The sequence below is a fragment of the Coturnix japonica genome, chromosome 23 (assembly GCF_054131305.1).
Source record: "Coturnix japonica strain WE chromosome 23, WE-NBRP24, whole genome shotgun sequence".
NCBI lineage: Eukaryota > Metazoa > Chordata > Aves > Galliformes > Phasianidae > Coturnix > Coturnix japonica.
Genome location: NC_140685.1, coordinates 10,313,928 through 10,335,436, shown reverse-complemented (window position 1 = coordinate 10,335,436; position 21,509 = coordinate 10,313,928). Strand labels below are relative to the sequence as shown.

Sequence of the window (21,509 nt, the reverse complement as noted above, 5' to 3'; positions counted from 1 at the left end):
TGATAAGCAGAGAACACTCCATCTACAGACACAGACACTTGTGCCTCACTCCCATCCTCATTACCATCATTTTGTTGAGATGGAGCTACCACACCACTTGGCTTTCTGGTTTATTCAACATTGACTTTATTTCCTGGATAGTAATTTTCCAATTTAATCCTCTTGGGAGTGAATAAATAAATAAATAAATACAGCTAGTTTCATTTTTGTGGTCACAGTATTAGCCTGAGGCGCCCCCAGCTGAAAGGCTGCTACAAAGCAGTTTAATGCTCTTTAACTGTTTCTGCTAAAAACACAGGCATAGGAATATAGCCTGATCCGTCTAGTTTTCATTTCAACCTGCTGACAGCACTGCGATGTCACACCACCAACAGAACCAAGCATTATTTTCAGTGAAACATCAATTAGGAATTGCATTTAGTCTCAGATTACTTTCAGCCAGGAACACGGGAATTACTACTAACCCTTCTTATAACAGAAAACCAAGACACAGACAGCCCTATACCGTACATTAAGATGCAGTCAATACTAAACTTGATATCAGCTTAATTATATCTTGGTTTTGATGTGTTAATTTGTAAACATATTACACAAATTAGTACAATATTTAACTTTCAGATATTAGCTTTTAGGCTGTCTATGACACCACAAGGGCCAGGCATGCACATTCACTGTACTTATTAACCCAGACCTTTTTCTTGCACTTATTTAAAATCCTGAACCAATTTTTTTCTTTGCTAAATCTCATCAAGCCAGCTGTTCAACTAGCCTCATTCTCTCCTCTCACTGCAGCTTTCATCAGCAAACCCTTTCACCTGCTCAGCAGGTAAACCCAGCAGGAGGAACAAAGGGGGGGGGGGGGGGGGGAACACGACACAGAGGTTACAAAGCAACCTTTCAGCAGAACTGAAATGAAAATCCAGAGTGGCAAAGCATGCCCTCCTTTTAAAAAGGGCCTTTGTTTCTCTGAGAAACTTTCATTTTCATTTTTCTCAAGCTATAGATTTGTCACACAAAGTACACCTAGTGTCAGCAGCATTATCTAACAGAAAAGCTTCGTGTCAGTCATCATATTTACTGCAGGAAAAACGCAGACAAGCTGAACAGTTGTTCCTATCCCACACTAAAGCTGTGCCTATGAAGCTCAGTACTTTCTTCCTCATTTTGTTTCTATCAGATTGTTCTGCAACAAAACAGACAAACCAACCACAGGCAATACAAGCACTGTATCTTTATTAACGTGTCATTTGAAGAAACATTGAAGCCAGACTGTGTTAAATCTACTTTGCATAAACATCAATTCAGTATTTAAGGTAACCTATCCATCACCTCCATTAGCAAAGAATTGAGAATACTGAAAATAAGGGGGAAAAGGTAAAGCCATAAATTACATACAGCATTCACAGTTTGGTAGCACTCAACTGCAAGACAAGCTGTTTGTTTCACCTGCGTTACCCACCATCCAGTCTGATGGTGCCAGCCTGGACACATCTGTTCCATGGGGCTTGGGCTTAGCCAAAGGCACCCAAATACCACTTCTAAAAGCAGGACAAACTAAAAAAATCAGATTGCCAAGTATTCATACAGTATTCTTCATTCTATTCACTGAGCTAAAAACGGATTCTTGCTATACGAAAGTATGGGAAGTTCTTAGTCATACAGAGAAACATATGGAAAGCTAAGCGACTAGAAGAACTTGGGAAGCTGTTTCTTGAAACAAACGCAACTTTATGGAGAATTTGAAGAACTACTGCAGGACCCAGTCAGTCCTTTAAAACCATTTGCACTACCTCCTGTATGGAAGAGATACAAGAAGGAAGCTGTAAAAGATCACAGATGTCAAATCTTGAGGGAGTGAAACAAAGAAAGCCACCACCACTATAAAAGTCATCAAACACTGATTAAAAATAACCAAATAAATAAATCCATTACTAGGTCAGTTTGGCAAAGTCCACAGCAAGCAAGGCATTAATTGGTCATACTCAACTTCTGTATAAGCAATAAAATTATATCAGGAATCCCTTGTACTTTTAAGGGACATACCAACTATGGAGTCCCTACCACTACAGGCAGTCAGACTGAAGAGGTGTAAATGTGCCATGCAGTTTCTCTAATCAGCAACTTCACAGTACCACAAAATATTTCCTAAGCAGGTTCTTAACAAGAAGCATTTCAAAGGCCTCAAACCAGCACACTGTTTTTATAGCACATTAGACAAGAAAATCCTCTTATATTTTTGTCTCTTTGAAGTCACAGCCTTCAACAGGTAAGAACTGAGGCCTCACTTGGCCAGATTTTCGCAGTCTACCTAGCTGCAAGCAGACACTCTATCAAAGGGGAGATGTTTAAAGGATCCTTCATCTCTGTAAATACTAGAACAGGGGATACAAGACTTGGGAAACTTTATGTAAGGAAAAGGTATAACATAAAAGCCTCTGTGGGGTAATATGAAAGCATTGGTCCATCCTTCCAATTCTTGTCATAAAAGAACAAGTTTACTTGGCTTATAAGTGCAAAATGCATTTTGTAAAGCCTTTAATCAAAAGGTTGCGATGAGTAAATCACTACAAGTTTCCAAAGTTGTCACCTCCCTAGAAACGACAGAATCAAACATAGTCTCAAATTCTGATGCCAAGTTCAAACATATCTGGAATTTTCCTTCTGCTGCAAAGCTTTGCTCTTTCAAAGATGTCCTGTTTTGCATCACCCAAATTAGTCTGACTCTGGGAGGTAAAACTTAGCCAGACATGCACATGGAAGTGATGTGTTTTAGTACCAGATTATATTAAAACATTTGTCTCCAAACTTCCAAATTTTCACTTCAATGAATCAAAGGGATTATTTCCTAGCCTGACTTCATTCATCCATTACAGTTCTCAGAAAAATTCCATTTAAACTTTGGAAATTCAAAACCTACAAATATATTTCTAATACTCAACAGAGGTTTTTGTAAGCAGCCATTAGTCTAGCAATGAATTCATATTGAGCATTTACAAGGTTAAATGCACTATGTTCCTGTCCAGGACTCAAAACACAGAGTGCTAAATACCCATCACAGCCATTGCTGGCTCCTCCTCTTAAAGAGAAGGGAAAAAAAAAAAAAAAGAGAGAGAGAGAGAAAAAAAACACAACAACAACAATAAAAAAAAACAGATACAAAATCAGACTAAGAAAATGGTGAGTTAATTATTCTTAATTATTCATGGTCACTGCACTGTGCTGCCTTAGGTAGTCCCACATCTCTACCAAAGACTTACATTTGCACTTAAAAACAGAGGTACACTTGTAACCCTAAGTATAATCACAGTCAAAGAACTGTGGCTTCAGCCACATCACAAACTGTGTCTTACCTGTATACCTTAAGAAAAACAGTTACTTATATAGTGGTACTGCGAAGACTAGTTATAATGTACACTGTCACAGCACAAGGAGGACAAAGTGCTGAACACTCAGAGAATAGGAAAGTTGCAGCAGAGATCTCTTCTTTCAGCAAGTGTCGCTCAGCTGCAAACAGCATCATTTTGCTTTTTTTTAAAAAAAAAAAAAACAAGCCAGAACTGAGAAGATGCTCATAAACATAAAGAAAATTAGTCAGGTCCATCAGAGGGAAAAAAAATAAAGTACAGAAAACTAGAAGAAAACATTTATCCTAAATTTAACTTCTCCACCCACACTCAGGTAGTTTTTCCTTCCCTTTATACTGCGCAATGGCTCTGTACACATATCTCTTCAAGTTCAAGGATAGCACTGTACCTTGTTAAACTGGAAAAGTTCACGCTTGAGCCTCTCTCTTACTGGATCATGTCCAGGTCTTAAGAACCTTCTCATTGTCCCCGCTTGCACCAAAAATCCTAATAAACAAACAAAGAAAAGCCACATAAACAAAAGCAGCTTGAGAAAAGAAGCAAGCAGAAGCAGGTTATTTTGGTTCAGCATTTAACACAAATCAGCATGAGCAGGATGAGAAAACACAGCTATAGTGTAACTAACACCTGATAGCGCCACAGAACTTCATCTCTGGTGGCAGGGCTTCCTTGCCCAGTGCCATTCTCACATACCTGAGACAAAGAAGTACAGATGAACCAATGGGATTTCAGAACACTTTGCACTGCCATTTTGTGATCAGTTCAGTGAGCTTCATCTAAAGAGGCAAGCAAAACTGCTGCAGTTGCTTAAACATTTAGACAAACCCTATCTAAAAATCAGCTCCTAGGCTCACAGCATTATTGACTATCAGTTTTCACTCCAGGTAACCCTGTGGCTACTGAGCTAAGAAAAAGAATCACATATTCAGCTCGCTTGATGGGTACGGCAAAAAGGGCACAGAGCTGCCTGCAGGGTGGCTCCATTAATTATTAACCTGCTTTTGTAAAGAATCAAGCCTAACTTCCCGGCTGCAGATGGGGGCAGGGGAAGGAAATCTTGCACCTGCAGCCCAACGCGCAGCTAGAAGCACAAGCCTTTCGGTGCATCTCGCCGCCTTGCCTCTCAAAACTACACGAAGATCCAACCAGAAAGTTTGAGTCACATCCTGACAACTTACTAGGTAGGTAGGGCCACCATTCCCACATTCTTTCATAGAATCATAGAATTGTTTGAGTTGGAAGGGACACCTACAGGTAAATCACAGAGCCCTGCCTAGCCTGACCTTGAATATCTCCAGGATGGGGCATCCACCATCTCTCCAGGCAATCTATTCCAGTTTCACAAGTTCCATTGCCCAGACAGCTCAGCTTTTCACAAAGCAGAGACACTCCAGACAGTATTTCTTTAATTCGTTGGGCAGGAAATGACAGAAATTTAGCAGCTACTCTGCACGCAACTAACACATGCATGGTGAGAGCCAGAACATTTTAGAAGCAGTGGGAAATGAGTACAAACATCCTACAGTACGCCACGTCAGAAAAGATACATGCACACAAGGCAGGGAGCAAGGGTACTAAGGTAGTGTCACAAGAGGCTGAGAAGGACCAGAATCACTGATGGGACTACCAGAGCAACACAGGGCCTCAGGCCTTAATTCATGCAGAGGTGCTGGATGGGTAACAGAGAATCCAGCTTTCTTGCCCATCAGCACAGAAGCTGGCAAACAGGGTGGCTAGCTATCTGTGTGTGCCTACCAATAATTATTAATTCCTAATGGCTAATGACTTAAATCAGCCATCCACTACTGATGGTTTGAATTATTTTTCAAATGGCTTCTAACAAAGCCTTATAAACCCTGAAGAACATACAGGGAAAAAAATTATTACAGAGCACTCCCTACCCAAACCTCTTCAGAAAGTCCCCAAGCTAGAAGCCACGTTGCTTCATTGCCTTTTTACCTGCCTATCCACTCTCTAAAATCTCCAGCCACTTGTACAGTGCTGTCCAGAGCTCACTGGGGAGACTGATGTGCAGTCCGCTCTTCAGAGTACCAGATCATACCAGCTCTAAGAAACAAGCAGCATCACTTAATCCACACAGTCATCTCCTCTCAGCACTGAGAAGGGTGGTTCTTAGCCAGGCATCTGTCTTGGTGAACAGTGTGATTAACAGTAGCTGGAATGAAGAACGTGCACAGAAATGCCTATAGTGGGGAATCCTTTCAAAGAAAGGAAGAAATGCATGATTTACTTGGGAAGTATATCTTCCCACAACAATTTAGCTACCTGAGCTGAAATCTTAGTTTGTACCAGACCATGGGTCTTCTGTAAAGAACTTTCACCACGCGAATGTTCCTGAGAGAAAGAGGGACGTCACACAAGACCGTGTTTGCTGTAAGCTAGCAAAAGCTACAGCACAGTGACAAGCTGCTGTGCTATGCAAGGAGAGCAAATCATCACACCCATGCGTAACACACAGCTTACCCTTAGCCAGACAAGGAAAGTGCCAGAGACGCACCCTTTTCCACTGTCAATCAATATCCCAGACCTGTTAAACTAGGCAAACCTACAGAGAAACTCTGCTAATTATGCTTCTGACTTTAGGAAAGAGACCTCCCTCCTTAGTTGTGACAGCAGAAATAAACTTACAGTCAGCAGCAACATAAAAAGAAGAGCAGGCGCAATTTGAGAGTCACTACTTTGTATTTAACACTCTGCTAGAACGTTTAATCCTGAAATATTAATTGCATCTAGAAGCATGCTGTTTTAACCTGCTTATGCAAGAGATCTAGCATACATGCTCCAGCCCACAACTTGCTCAACTGGCTAAGGAGCATAGTAGTTCATAGAACAAAACAGTAACTCACTTGGAGAAAATGTCATCCTGGCAAGATGATGTGTTCATTACAAGTCAGCTTCCATTGCTTATACCAGGCATTCATGGCTGACCAAAGAACTATGAGTGTCACAGTATGAGAGGAAATAAAAGGAAAAGTAGCTTTGAGCAATGGCTGGGAAGGAACAGCTAAGAGAAATATGTGAACTGTAGCATAGGTTGTCTAGGTGGAATTACTAGAAATTCAGAAGGCTCTTGTCAATGAGAAGAATCTTCTTTTTATACAAAAAATACTTCTTCCAATCTTGGTAAAAACAAAAAAAAATTGCACAGTTGGTAAAATTTTATCTTCCAGATGCACATTTACATATTAGCAGACCAGTTTCTCTCCCACACATCCTTGGTGTCTTACATAAAACTCCAGTTCCATGTGCTCTGCAGTTATCTGCCAGTCAGCATTTACCGTCATATGGTAGCCATTGTGCCTACCAGTAGCTGGACAGGAATTCTCCAGTAGCCTCTGAAGCCATGCCAGGTCTGCATGTTCTTATTTTCCAGGAAAACAATTCTTCAGGCTTTCAAAATTAGCCTCTTAACCAGAAATCATATGCAACATTATCTTCTAAGAAGTATTGAGGTCAGCCTGTTTATAGGCAACAATAGCCCAAGGCTGAGTCAGTCCCAATTTTGCTCATATTGAGTACATGGACACCTGACAGCAAAGCTCAAAGCATGCTGTATATTGAGCTCGTTCAGCTCTGTTAGCATGCTTGGCTAAATGTGGTGAGGTACTCTTCTTCACCCCATTTAATTAGATTCAGCCACAAAACAAATGCTCTTCACTATTTACACAGAAAAGCAAAAAGAGTTGTTAGGGTTAGTATTAACACAAACTGCAATATGATCCTGTTGCCAATAACAGGCTGAGCAGTTAACACGGAAACCAGACTTTATTCTGGCTTCTTTGCTTAGCTCAGTTCACTTGAAACATTGAGATTTACGGCAAGTACACGTGACAGGTCTCATGGCAGACCCATACTCAACAAAAGAAAATGCTTCCTCTTCCTAGGAAAAGCAGTAACCGTTACTCGCTAACCATGTGTTAGCAATCCCACTGCAGAGATCTACATTTTGCTTTGTCTTCATTGCTTCAGCGTGTAGCCATGTGTATTGGTGCACATGCAGAGATTGCTGAAACACTGGATTTTCTCAGTCAACAAGGCTGTGAGGGAATCACTTTTTGTAGAAGACTTTTGCAATTTTTGCTCACATCCTATTATGACGGTGAAAGATCCACCCACAAGAGTAAGAGAACTGATACTCTAAATCCTAATCATGCAACCTAATCCAGTCTTACAAGATGAGGAAGGCCAGGTCAGAAGTTTTTCATACACAAACAGTACTGAAGGTGGACATGGACCCAAGTAAAGCCATACCTGTAATAAGTATTTTGTTCAGGGAAGAGAGTTGCAAATTACTGTCTGTTAACCTCCTAGGTGACCTTTACTCAGTTTGAACAGGTCCAACAGCTTTCTCTAAAAGGAATCAAATATCTCAATTACTTTTGGATCTCGCCATGCTTTTAGGCCTCCTGCTTTTTGTTCTTTCCTCCTCCACCACTCTTTCTTGCTTACATATCCTTAATGACAGAAGTTCTACCTGCACATTTGATAATACTTTATAAGCCCTGCTAAAATAAGAGTCCTTATCAAGAAGCTTTGTTTGAACTACAAGCAAACAGTAACCACCACAGCCACGTTTAATCTAGGCCTCCCCCTTGCCCCTAGAAATGTTAACAGTAACAAAACAAAGGCTGGAGCAATTACACAGGAAAAAGCTATTCCTTAGTACCAGTTGCACTGGTATTAACAAAATCAGCATTATCTAAATATTAGCAATATTGAGTTTATTGATTCCAGAAAGCCATTAGACTTGCCAGACATTCATTTCTATGAAATTAAGAGTTTTAGATTGAAATCAATGAAATAATCCCTAACATTTATTTAATTGGGCTGTCACTGTGAAATTCATCTCTATGATGTTGCTTGGCTATGACACACTAGCAAGACATATATTGAAGTATAAAATACGAGCCAAGTAGAATAGATAGGGTAAATGAAGGAGTTGGTAGAAAGCTCAGAAGCACAAGATATGCTCTCCTCTCCCCAGAATCAGGCTTCTTCAAGAAGATGCTTTGACAGCATTATTTTTACATCTGAGACCCACACATAAACCTCCCTTGCACAATGTAAGTGCTGATAACTGCTAGCACCCCAGCATTCACAGATTTATAGAAACAGGGAAGTAATCAGATGCAGCTTGCATACATCAGTCAGGCAGCAGAGAGGTAAACTGAAAGATCCTCCTGCAAAAAGGATTTATTTTTGTGAACCCTGAGTTAAATAAGCAACTGAACAGACTGTGCAAGTAGCCATCCTCCCAAAACAGAGAGAACATTAGTAAGAATTGGATGGATTCTCCAAGAATCCTTCTAAAATAACTGAGAAACAAGCATACAAATCAGAGAAGTTTCATGTACTCTCACAGCTTTGTGTTCAGTTACCCAGAGAGCTCCCATCTGCAAAGAATTTACTAACTGTGCAAGTTTCATGTGTCATTATGGCTCCTATTGTGTTTTCCTTGTCATAGGAGCACGACAACATGAAATTGCTGTAGAAGAACAAAGTTATGTTGCACTGAACAACCTAGCTGCACATCACACAAATCTCTTTGTCTACTTTTACTGATAAACATGATTCAGATGGCTTGTAGTTTTGGAATAGCACCTTACATGCCAAACATAGTGGGTCAATAAAGCAAGCCACAAAGTTATTTGTAAAGCAACACAGGAAGATCTAGCAAGAAGAAACTTTCCAATGACAAATTGTTTTTTCCACAGAATTTCTACACAGAAATAAACATTACTTACATAAGTTTAAATCCTCTGACACCTCTCAAGTCAAAATATTGTTGAGGAAGAATACCCACGGCAGCCCCATACGCAGTTCAGCATACTAATTGCAATATTGTACCACAAGGCAACTAGAAGATACAGGTTTATCTGAACAGATTTAACTCCTCCAATAGCTTTCTTTAGTAAGGAGTTGGAGCAAATGCAATCTGTACAAAACCAAGTGAAAAACAATGTTCCTCAGCACAGTCCTACAAAAATGTTTGAGAATTCTTTGTCCGTTTCTGTACCACAAACTGAATGGAACACCTCAAGCTGTACAGCTTGCCTCTGCCCCTCCATCAGCCAAACTTTTTTATTGCCTTTATAAGCAATACATCAGCATGCACAGAGAAGCCTTGGAATGCACCACAGCTTCGCATTCTGCTTGCCAGAAGTCCCAGCTACCCAAATCAAAGGTAAAAGCAGTAGGCAGCCTGCTTTGAGCATAGATTCGCCTGGGACTTGGTACAGAAAGATATTCCAGTTGACTGAAGCAGTCTCAGAGGAACACAAAAAGCAGCTTTCCTATCAAGTAACACACCACAATGCACAATTTTCATTACCCTAGACAAGTTCTCATCGTTATCCTCATAACGCTCTGTGCCCCTGCAGAAATACAGACCCTTGTGTCCACCTCAGCTGCTCTGCTCCAAAGAACACCACCAGGTATAAAAACACAAAGCTTTCCCCAAAGCCAAGGCTAAGCCTCTCCCCCAAGAGACAAGATGTCAGCAACCACTTTGTTCCACTGCAACAACTGCAGGTAACCTGAGACAAAGCCAAACAACTCATCTCACCTTCTAGTCTCGCCTGCTCCACGCTGTTTAGAAGCGGCACGCCCCCTGACCAAACAAGCTCTTTAGGGAGAAAAAAAAACAAAAATACAGAGTAATACAGTCTATATAATGTTGGAAAGATAGTAACAGAACATCCCAAAGCGTGCATGACGATTCTGATTCGTTACTTATCCTCTGAGGAGTTGCAGCAGAAAGAGTGCCGCAAGAGAGGGCTGCAGCCACGTCCCCTCCCGATGCAAGGTGAGGCTCAGGTCTCAGCAGTGGGACGGGGCCGCCCAGGGGTGCACGCAGTGAGGCGGTCGTGGCTCCTGCCGGGGACAGCTTTCCCAGCAGGGCCGGGCACCAGAAACTGCTCAGCCCCAAACCCGCTCACGCTAAGTGCTAGGACAGGAAGTTTGGAGTACCTAAAAAAATCCCAGAACGTAAAGCTCCCCGACTCCCTGGCAGCACTCCCCAGCTGCACGCTCAGTCCAGAGTAAACACAATAAATCAAACTCGATAAACAAGGGGAAAAAAAAAAACCAAAACGAATTGAAAAAACCTACAAACCCAGCGGTGCCTGAACTGCACTGGGCGTGCCGAGCCCGTACCCTCGGCAGAGCAGACTCCCAGGGCAGGGGACGCGTACGCCCAGCACCTGCCGGTCCCGCCGGGAAAGTTCCGGATCAAAGCCCGCAGGGCACCGCGGTACCTGGGTGGGGCCGTAGGCACAGTCCCGGCTACCGGCCCGGCCCGGCCCTCCGAGAGACCCCTCCCGCAATCGGACCCCTCGCGGAGACCCGCAGCCCGGTCACGGCAGCCCATCCGCCGCGCTCACCTGCGGGGGGGGAACCTGGGCCGGGCCGGACCGAGCCGCCCTGGCCTCGCTTCGCTCCGCGCTCGCTCCCCCTCCTCCGCGCGGCGGCGGCCTCGCTGGGCACCGCTGGGAGGGGCGCGGCGGGGCGGGGCCTCGATGCCAATAGCGCTCCCGGGGCGGAGCTCCGCCCGTCAGCTCCGCCCCCCAGGGCAGCTCCGCCCGCCGCTCCTCGGACCTGCGGCCTCTTCCCTCTTCCATCCGCCGCGGGCGCAGCTCATTCATTCTAGGCCGTAGCTCATTCATTCTCGGCCGTAGCTCATTCATTCTCGGCCCGCCTCCAGCCAATCGCAAAGCAGCTGCTACAGCCGCCGCCGTTCACGAGCGGCGCCTCCCGTGGGCTCAGGTCGGGGAGGACGCGTGTGCGGCGAGGAGCTGGTCAGGGTCGGGACGGCCGGTTCTCGCGCTGCGTGCGGCCCCTCTTCTCTCTGCTCGGTTTATCAGCCAGCTCTGCACGGGGCGGCGACACAGCACAAAGCCAGGGAAGACTCCAAGCCACAATGAGCTGCAAAAATGAAAGGGATGGGAAGACCGAACAGGAATTCGAAGCCTTAGCCAGATAGGGCAGCAGAACTGCTGCTGTCTTGTTACGCAGCTCTGCTGCTGAGAGTCTGTCTCGTGTTGCAGTAGCACTGGGAAGTCCGCATCCGTGAAAAGTTTGATAAGGGCCCACAGTCACTATTTCAACCCAGCTTCCAAAGGTGAAGGTTTTAAATTAAACTACTTGCTTCCATTATCACCTTGCAACATCCTGTCAATCCAAAATAAAGCAGTGGTATCAGTCTGCATCATAATCCCAACCCAGCAAAGGCACTGCCAGATGTTGTGGTGCTGAGCAAGGCAGACAGTTTCTCAATCCTCCCTGCAGTGATTATTAAGTTGTATTGTTTTGTGCTGAATCAGGCAGTCTCTCCCTAGTGAAACTCACTAAGTGGCTCTTGTAAAGTACCTCAATGCAATTCCACTCCGGCATAACAGGATGAGACTGACTGAAATCCACATGAATGAGTTTAACCTAATTCCAGGACGAACAAGAGCCCTATAGGTCAGACTGGAACTCTTCTCTGTCTGTTCTTAGAAATTCTCTTCCCACTGCCTTTAATCTGCAAAACAGTCTGGGTGAATGCTGAAGGCACAGACTGGAACTGCCAACAGCCCCAGCTTCTAAGGAGGACAACCAAAGCAAAGGCACAGGCTCCAGGCAGAGAAGAGGAGGAGTTTGTGTAGGATGAACTGTCATACCCTTACCTTAGCAAAGTCCTGCTGAATTCCAGCATCTGGTAACATGAGTATGTGAATGATACAGGAACAAGCACAGTGCTTGCAGCAGACTGCTGCCACTTTGGGCTACAATACTTCTGGCTACGCAGGAGAAAGATCACAAGGTGCTGTGTGCCAACAGGAACTGCACGGGGAAGCAGGCTCCTCCAGGCTCTGAGTAACACTGCCCTCCTAGGAACAAGGAAGTAGGATCCAAACACAGGCATGTGAGTTACACAGACACATGGTTACAGGACTGTGAGCAGGCATTCACCCAATGCTGCTACTAGGGGCCCAGCAGTTTCCCCAAAGTGTCTCTCTGTGTAACTCACAAATATTTTGGGGGAAGCTAAGAATCAGACTGAGAAACTTGCACTGTTGGAAAAGGTTCTTTATTGCTTAAACTTCTCCCCACCTCCAAAAGGAACTAAAAAAATATCATGTAAGATACATCTATAGAACAGCTGCTATTACACTTCTAAAGAACCTAGATACTGAACACGGCTGAGCTCAGTACCCACTGAACAGACTTTATGGCACCTACACTGATGCTTTTGCATAGAGGCTAACACAGATTTGGTACCTGGATATGATGGGGGAAGGCTCACACGATAAGGCCTTGAAAGCAATGACATCCTTGGTTTGGAGCACAACAGTCACAGGCCTGGAAGGCTCAGGAAGCACCTTTTATCAGGGTGGCTGAGTTTTATGTCCGTTTCATTTTCAACTACTGGGTAAGATTCTAATCTGTTGGAGCAGCTGAATGACAGGCTCAGGACACCATCACAGATCTGATCAGCTTCTTCTGCCCTTGGCTGATGTCAGTGACTTCAGCTGGCCTAGTATGGTGGTTCCTAGAATATGACAAGGGTTTTACAGCAGTAGAGTGCTTTTTTAATGGTCCACAGATCAGTCATGACACAGGAAAGGTAAACTAGTGGTCCAGAAGATGAGAAAGCTGGAAAACCAATACATTCAAGAACAAAGCAGTGCATTCTCCAGTCCAGACACGCCCAACTAGGCCACCGTTTTCAGTACATTTTGCTGTCATGCATGAGCCATCTCCCTTTTGGGTGAAACCTCTAACAACGCCATCCAAAGTTCTACCTGGTTACCACAGGCTCTATTTTTTGTAATATTCCATTAATCAAGAAAGCAAATCCTGAGTGAATCCTTCCTTCACCCCACATCATTTAAGTAAATGTCTTGAACTTCAGTAATTAACATCATCTGGCAGCTTGAATTCCTTTAGTGAGTAGAAGGCAATTTCTCCATGGTCCACTAGAGCAAAGACCACTGGAACATCCCCACTCTGATACGTAACCTGCTTCAAAGCCCGAAGGGATGGGATCTGCTCATCAAAGCTGCAGAGAGAAAAACAGCCCATTGCTCTCATAGCAAGAATATATAAACAAATTTGTCCTGGTCAGCAAAAAACAGCTCCATGTGGTCTTAGGAGTTGTTAGTAAACCTCTCCATCCTTTTCAAACCAAGCAGGAAGCTGCCAATCTCCAAAAAGCATGTTGTAAGTCAGGAACTGGAAGCTGTCAAATACTTTGCCAAAAACAAAAGCATCTGCACAGTTCTCCACGCTGTGCCTATAAGATGCAGCTCACAGGGCTGCTGACAAGTTGCCAACCCAATGCAATCTTAACACCTTTGTGCTTGGAAGATCTTTATGCTACTCAAATCAACACCTGACTCGTTTTTCCCTCCTTTTAATTCTGTAGTTTGCTCATGGATGGAAGTGTTTATGCAGCAAGGATCATCCCACTTGCCAATGACAGTCTTTTGTCAAACTGCACTACTGCCTTCCTTCCTCTGTTTACTACAGCTGCAGAGTGGAAGAGAGACAGTTTTAATATGCCAAAATTAGGGTATTAGGCTGGGGACATAACTTTGTACTTACCTACAGAATTTAAGTAGTACATTCTGTATCCAGCAAGAAAGGGAAACACCTATCTTCTGTCTGTATTGATTTTAAAGTTACATTTGGCAGACTAAAATATTAATCTCATAGCCATGAGTTTGCCACAAGCTCTGGCGAAGTGCATTGCTGCAGAAAGCCACAAGGAACAGCAGCGAAGATTCAGCTTCCTTAGAAAACTGATCTAGCTCTATGCAAGTTTCACACACACTACTTACATAACTGTGGCTTCTTATTCCTGACTCCAGTAACAGAGAAAGTAACAAATAGATGACCAAGTACAGTGGGTTGGTTGAGTGCAAGAACTGCACTAAAAAACAATCAACAAACTTGGGTAGGACCATCTTCCTAAGGGAGGCATTTTGATGAACTGTAAAGCTCACAAGATCCTGGGTTATTCACAGATCATTAGGACTTACTGCAAACTTCAAATCACAGCATAAGACCCACAGATACCTTTGAACACACATCCTGACATATGGCTTCCCAGGATTTGTCTTCTTAAACTTGGCCACAGCATCTGCTTGATATACGTTGAAGTCTATCTTGATACTCTCCAAGTCCTCTTGTAGCCTACAGGAGAGGGAAAATACGCACATACCTAAGGATCTGAAGCACTGCAGGGTAGACAGGCTGCAGATAAAAGAACAAACAAAAGCTCTAGAAGCGTAGCTAGTTTGAGCCCTTTGAAAGGCTTCTCTTCTCAAGGGACTGAACCTGGGGCTGTTATAGTTACTTTCTAGATCTTCCACTTTCTGTAATCAGATCAGAGCAAGCTGCCACTTGCCTCTCATTGCAATCCCTTGCAAAAGGTACCATAAGCAGATACAGAAGCAAAGCACTGCTTCATCCTACTAAGACAAGACACAACCAATCAACTCTTTGAGGCAGGAGCAGAACCAGAAATCCCAGGGCCTAGGCTTTACCACTCTTGCAACAGGCACGGCAACACATTCCATAGATAAGTTACAGGTAAAACCCAACCAAACCTCTTGAGATCACCTGGCTGGCATGCAAAAAGGGAACAGTAAAACAAGAACAACCGCAGCATGAAATGCCCTACCTCTGTTACTGCAGCCCTGTCCATAGAAATGCCAGCCACTCACTACAGATGCAACAGAATCCCAGATAGCTCCTAAGCTGCTGCTGCGAGCATCTCACAGACCTCACAAGCAGGGACAGTCACAAGACAGCCCAGCCACACACCTTACCAGCTATGAGCTGGCTGGCTACTAACCAGGAGGCTCCATCCAGTATGTGGGAGGGCTGCAGCACACTGATCTGTTGGCGGACTGCAGCTGGAAGGAGGAAGAACAGGAACGAATCAGACCAGCTACATCTGTCCCAGGGCAATCCAAGCACTCCACCGCCACCCACTCACAAAAGTCTTCCTCCTCCAACAATAGCTGGCAGCACTGTCACCAGAGTCACCACGGGATACTTCAAAAGACTTCCTCATCTCCTCCCAGCATGCAGCCCTGAACATCCTGCAAGTGCTTTGCAATTTGCTGGCCCTGACTGCCTAATAGCCTAGCACAAAGGACTGAAATACAGCAAGATATGGAGAATGGATTAGAAGACCTCCCAAGGCCCTGTCATCCTGGCATTTGAGTGGGCTCTAGAGAATTACAGAAAGAGACAGAAAGGCAAGAAAACAAGCTTTCTTCCCTCTCCCCTACCCATGCTCAGCTCATCTGTGCCTACTTTGCCTAGTCCTTCAAAATGAGATTTTTCTTCTCAAGACACTACACCCCTAAACTGATATTACGTCTCCAGGTCATCCCTTTTGCTGCTGCATAAATGAGCCTTTCACAGAGCTGGTGCAGGGTGAGAGTATCCATGCCCTTGGTAGTCTCTCATAGCCCCTACCTAATGAGGTAGCTTCCTCTGGCTGCAGAAGTGGTGTGACAGCTTGGTCCCACAGATGTGGTGGTCGTATCCAAACTTTCTGTTGGCTCCTCCATCTCAAGAGAGCTTTGTATTCCTGCCAATTGATGCAGCACCTGACCTCCCTGTCAGCACTGATACTGCTTTTGTACTTGCTTCCCTTTTCCTGCTGCTCCCTTTCCTTCTGTGACAGCTTCTCCTGTTTTTGATTGATGCGTCTGCACCAGGATGCTGCATCAACTTCCCTCCCTGGCACATTTTCTGGCAGAAGCTTGCTGTCAGGTGAGGGCAGATGTATACATGGCTGATCTGGGGCCACATTTGGCAAGAAGATTGTGGTAAAATCCCAGCGTGGCACACGGGTTCCAGTGCTGCTTGCCTTCTGGTCTCCAGCTACCAGACTCCAGGAGGAGCTTGGGATGTTCTTTCGTCCTGCATCAAGAGGAACTGAGTTTGATGTGACAGACTGCTCCTCTCCATTGTCAGTATCCAATTCCTTCAGCTGCTCTGACAATGGCTTCTCATCCAAGGGAACACAGCTGAATTCTCCACAGTCATCTCTACCTTTTTCACGGGTCCCTTCAGCTTTTGGAAGGTCCTCAGATACCTTATGTTTCTTCTCACATGATCTGAAGACAGAAACAGCAACATAAAAACCAGAAAGGGTTAGTGGTGATATATGATTCCCTTTAAATCCTGCTTTCTACAATGGAATAGCAAGAACGCTATCTGCCGTGTCTGAAGGAAGGATGGCAAGGGTGTCAGGACCTTCCAGACAGGTCTAGCAAACCCCTGACTACAACCTCATATGTGGAAGGAAGGCATATGCTTAAGAGAAGAAGAAAAAAAAAAAAAAAACACAATCAAACAGGCCAAAACCAAACAGAGAATGCCAAAAGTAGAATAATCTCAGCAGCCCTACATGGGGTTTGACTTCAACATTCAACAGAATCTCAGTCTTGATTTGTACACATGGTCTCAACCCACCCTGCAGCCTCCAAACATCCTGGATGCTGAACCACACACTTCCACGCAAATGCTATGGACATCAGTTGAACTGAGCAGGCCTCAGATATCAGCACTACAAGGCACAAACCTTCCTGCCAGTATCTCTTACTGGTGCCTAGCACCAGTCCCCGGACTACAGAAAAGATGGAACAGCTCTGAAACAAACATTTTTATCTCCCAGCTCCAAAAACTTCACAGCTCCTTGGGCATCTATTTATTTAGTAACAGGAAGGAACCAGCAGATCAGCGTCTTCCTCCCTACATTTTTAAAAGATGACGCCACCTACTGGAAACTTTCATGATTATAATAGCAAAATTAGTCGTCATGTTTGTTAGCTTCTGCTTGCATTTTTGACAAATTCTAGAGCTATATACAAGGATCACAACCCAACTATGCCCTTTGCTGTGCATTCATAACATGCAAACTTCATCAAGGCAGTGTTAAAAAGTGCAAAATGGACAATGTTGTGTCTGCTCCTTCTGAAAAAGAGGGAGAGAAAACATCTGCCACATTTCTTCTGCACTGATCTTCACTTCCATTTTGACATCACTCCATTTGGGAAGCTTAGTGGAAGACATACAAATGTGACACAAGAGTGTACTACAAAAGGTTCGCAAATAGCACCGCAGTGCTTAGGAATATCACCACACAAAGCAGCTGATCCTAAGCCAGCAGGGCCTGGGAGAGCATGGATGGCAGCTCTGGGACAAATCCTTACCCAGGGCTGGAACTCCTCCTCTTTTTGTGATGGTGTTTCCCAGAGCTCTTGCAATGGCTTTCCAGGTTTAGTTGTCTCTCATAAGGAGACGGGACAGTGCTGCAAGGAGACACCAACAGAGATTGAGAGCATGGCAGGTTAGAGAAAATATTCTTCTGCTCAATCCCCAAAAAACAGCAGCAACAAACTTTTCTTCCAGGAAAAAGAAACCCACAAGAATGACTGAAGCCATCCTAAATTCACATCGCACTTCATATTAGCAGTAACCTCCACATGAGGAAAGAGTCAGAAAGGGCAGTGTGCCACTTTTAGCCTTTAATCCTCCCAAGACACACAACACAGGGTTAAAGTCCTCTGCTGTTCCATGAGTGCCACAGGGTAGGCACAAGGCTGCTCAAGGTCTTCAGAGAGGAGAAAGCAACATGGAAAGAGCTGATTACCTGGGGCTGAATCTCAGTACAATATAGCCCAGTTGCTTCAAGTGGCTGAACACCTTGGAGTGAAGGAAAACAAGAAGGTTAAGTGTCTGCCCCAACACCAAAGAATCTTCCTCAGTTCTGCTGCAATTTTATAAACACTGTACTGCATGGGCAGAGGAAAAAAACTCTAATGTTAGGAGCTAGAGCAAAGATAGGGAAATAGGGAATAATTATCTAGAAAAAGATAAGTGGGGGTGGTGGTAGTAGGGAAACTCAGAACAACTCTACTTCCCTTCCTGTCTACCCTGTCCCTGGGAAAGGTCATGTTGCAAAGGCTGGGCTTGGCTTCCTGCTTTCATCCTCTGCTGAAGCTCCCAACACACCTGGTAACGTAGCAGGTTCATCACCTCCTGGGACAGCAGAATTTCATAGGCTTCCTGGACTGACATAATCATGTCTTTGTAAAAGAGCTGAAGAGAGCCCTGCGGAGATAAAGACTGATGTTTAGAGGATCACAGGGAACAAATCTATGCAAGGTCATAACAGCATCTTGTCAGTGGGTCCCAATAGCTGGACCCAGCACCATCCTTGCCTTTTCAAGCACTTCCTGGATTCCTACATACAGTCCCTCCTCAACACTATGGTTTTAGCAATGAGGTAAGATGTTTTTATCCAAAGCTGCCAGCTTCTGTCCCAGCACTACCCCTTAATACTACTGCATCTGCTCAACTGTTGAAATATAATTGTTTTGGGAGATAATTCCCTTTAATTTTGATCATCTCAGTAATCTAGTACACAGCACAGCCACAAAACATTTAGTACTAGCAACATGGAGAGAGCTGAGAAAGGGGAACTGAAGGCATCTTCAGATACTACCAGCTGGTGGCTCCTTAAACATTTACAGCCTCAGACCCAGAGATAAATTTCACCAGGCAAAAGCAATTAATCTCCAGAGGCTATACCTCTTTTTCCAAAAACAAGCAAACAAAAAACACACAGATGGTCTTCTCTGCTTCTGGGGATGGGCTCTGTACTTAACAAATGATTAAGTATTACTGAGGGGTTTTTTTGTTTGTTTGTTTTTTAAAATCTATTGTCGAACTGCAAAAGGCAAAGAATATCCAGCTACTGCAATAAAGACTTAATATTACTAGATACCCATGAATCTAATTAAAGGCAAAAAAGCTCCCCTTTAGATTGGTGCACCTATGCCACTGGTAACAACTGTCTGTGAAGAGAAAACCCAGAGTTATTACTACTTTACTAACAGTAACACAAATAATCCAGACACTTTTCCAATATCTACCATCACATCTGATATATAGTGGGATAAAGACAATACCAGTTGGATAAATTGGCTACTGGTTCAATTGACACATCCTATCAACAGCACAAAGACTGCTTTCGAATGCAACAGATAAACCCATGGCCTGGAAACCAACAATGCCATCAGCAAACAGGCTAAGAGACAACACCTTGGGAATCAGTCATTTATCAACTGCTCAGTTTGCAGCAACAACCAACACACGTCAATTGACTTTAGACGTGAATCAAAAGGGAGGTAAACATCCAGCTACTACAGCTCCCTCAGTCATTCATGAAAAGCCCAGTGCTCCCATCCATGTGTAGGTAGCCTACTTACACACTCCAGCAAGTACAGAGCCTCCTCAGGCAGTAGACACTGTTTGCCACACTGTGAGAATCCCATAGTGTGCCAGAACTTCCCCTGCAACAGAAGCACAAACCTGTGATGGATTATGGCTGTTCACTGCTGACAACCAGGCTCTCTCCCATTTCAAGAAGCAAAACAAGGAGTTGCCAGCAGGAGATGATGGTACTGAGTACACTCTGCAGCAGACTCACCGCAGGGGACTCCAGCTCCACAATGCCCTGTTCTGGCTTCCACACGGCTTTCACCAGATTCCCCCTGAGAAGGTTAAAAATTAGGGTTTCTTTGTTACCAGCATGTTTTACAATCAGCCATGATTAACTCCTATTCTAGCAATTTAACAAGGTTAAACAACAGCAAACCTTCAGGCAGTACTTTTACAATGTAAAGCCTGAGAAAGCTGCTATTCTCTGCATCCAGCAGTACCAGGTGAGGATTTTTATCATCACACGCTAGTTAAGAGCACCTCCAGGCATCACCCAAATGTCAGTCCATACTGCAGCATGCTGCTGGAGATACAACTATATGCTTAGTACCTCAATTTCCCTGTGTCAATGGCTGTTATATGAAAGGAACCTTAACCTTTCCAACCTCCCTTCCATTCTGAGAGCCTCCATTGCTGCTCCAGACACATGTTTACAGATATGCAGTGGAAGGCAACAACGCACTCCGCCTTGCCTGAAAGCCACCACCCTGAAAGCCTGTGCATCTTTATGCAAAGGGCTTCTACCACTTAGCAATAACAGGAAAACTGTTAGCACACAACTGGTGGAGAAGCGACAAACAGCTGAGGAAAGCTCCCAAGAAACCACGATTTCCAGAGTACAGCAGAAACCACCAGAACTGATGCAGCATAAGGAGCTCCGAGCGATGCCTGCACTGCAGCACCACCGGCACGCAGCCTGCAGGCCCACCCGGCAGCACCAAGGGGCTGTGCGGGCCCATCCAAGCCGGCTACGCCCCCACTGCCGCTGGGACCCAAGCTCTGGGCGCAGACACTTACGGCCGTTCCACACGCTCCTCAGCCAGCTGCTGCCGCTGCTCCTCCAAACACACCCGCAGCCGCTCGGCCTGCTCGGCTGAGCCGTCGGGCACCAGCTCCTTCTGCCCGCAGGAGCGCCGAGGGGCCCTATTCCGCCTGCAGGGAAGGAGGGAAGCGGTAAGAGCACAGCAGCGCCAAACCAAGCACAACCGCTGCCACTAAACCATCAACTTCACCGCTCCCATCCCCACCTCAGCCGTCAGAGCCGCCCTTTTAAGTCTCCCACCCTCGCTGCCCTTCACCTCGGGTGCCGCGAACAGCCCGACTCCATCGCCGTTCAACACGGGACGCCCCAGCGCCGGCGGAGCGCTATGAGAGCCTCGCGCGCCCCCTGGCGGCTCGGAGGGCGCAGGGAGCCGGGAGCAGGAGCCCGGCGGGGCGGGGCAGCCGGTCGCCGTCGGTGTTCATGGAGCTGTACGTGAAATGAGCAGAAAAACAGCTGGGAAAGATGATGGGTCGTTAAAGACTGGGACATCGCTAACTAATAACCTCGGAACTGTAGCTGAATTTCAATAAACTCAGATGGTGAGAAAAAAAGATAAAAATGCGCCTCCTTCCACCTCATTATCGTGGGCATCACAGTTGCTGTAGGGCCACCCAGAACCGTCTGGAAGTGCCTGCAATCCTCCAGAACTGGCTGGGAGCCTCTGGAATGCTCTGGAACCTTCCAGAACAACCCACAACTGTCCAGAATGGGCCAGAACTCCTCTGGAACAATCTGGAATAATGTGAAACAAGTGGATGGGGAACAACCTGAACTTATGTGGCTTGTCT

The 21,509-nt window shown here is 44.9% G+C and overlaps 2 protein-coding genes across 52 annotated transcripts in view; both read right to left on the bottom strand.

Moving 5' to 3' along the window:
• The window catches only part of LLGL2 (LLGL scribble cell polarity complex component 2), a 29,967-nt gene extending 18,778 nt beyond the window's left edge, over positions 1-11,189 (bottom strand). For 9 of the 37 annotated variants that reach the window (XM_085523174.1, XM_085523178.1, XM_085523189.1 and 6 more), the window contains exons 1-2: positions 10,769-10,884; positions 3,754-3,851 (exon numbers count right to left, since the gene is read on the bottom strand). In XM_085523174.1, coding sequence (XP_085379300.1) covers positions 3,754-3,828 — 75 coding nt within the window. In that variant the 5' untranslated portion in view covers positions 3,829-3,851; positions 10,769-10,884. Of the gene's footprint in view, positions 1-3,350; positions 3,370-3,753; positions 3,852-3,990; positions 4,015-4,058; positions 4,142-7,637; positions 7,737-9,717; positions 9,814-9,951; positions 10,012-10,768 lie in introns of those variants that run through there. The other 28 variants (XM_085523204.1, XM_085523175.1, XM_015880285.3 and 25 more) reach the window with 13 other exon arrangements.
• A 1,251-nt stretch (positions 11,190-12,440) lies between these two features.
• Positions 12,441-21,024, bottom strand: TSEN54 (tRNA splicing endonuclease subunit 54). 15 transcript variants are annotated; one of them, XR_001558909.3, is made up of 11 exons: positions 20,978-21,024; positions 20,697-20,831; positions 19,888-19,951; positions 19,667-19,750; positions 18,408-18,506; positions 18,046-18,098; positions 17,606-17,704; positions 15,861-16,507; positions 15,203-15,289; positions 14,448-14,564; positions 12,441-13,428 (listed from the first exon to the last, which is right to left on the bottom strand). XR_001558909.3 is itself a non-coding variant. In XM_085523215.1 (11 exons), exons 4-11 carry the CDS (start codon positions 19,730-19,732, stop codon positions 13,278-13,280), a joined length of 1,293 nt encoding a protein of 430 aa, XP_085379341.1. In that variant the 5' UTR covers positions 19,733-19,750; positions 19,888-19,951; positions 20,697-20,831; positions 20,927-21,024; the 3' UTR covers positions 12,441-13,277. The 15 variants fall into 15 exon arrangements, 8 of the variants coding, with proteins under 8 accessions (XP_085379341.1, XP_085379343.1, XP_015735774.2 ...); XM_085523215.1 differs by having other exon boundaries at positions 15,229-15,289; positions 20,927-21,024; XM_085523217.1 differs by having other exon boundaries at positions 15,229-15,289; positions 19,667-19,769.
• Between the last annotated feature and the right edge of the window lie 485 nt (positions 21,025-21,509).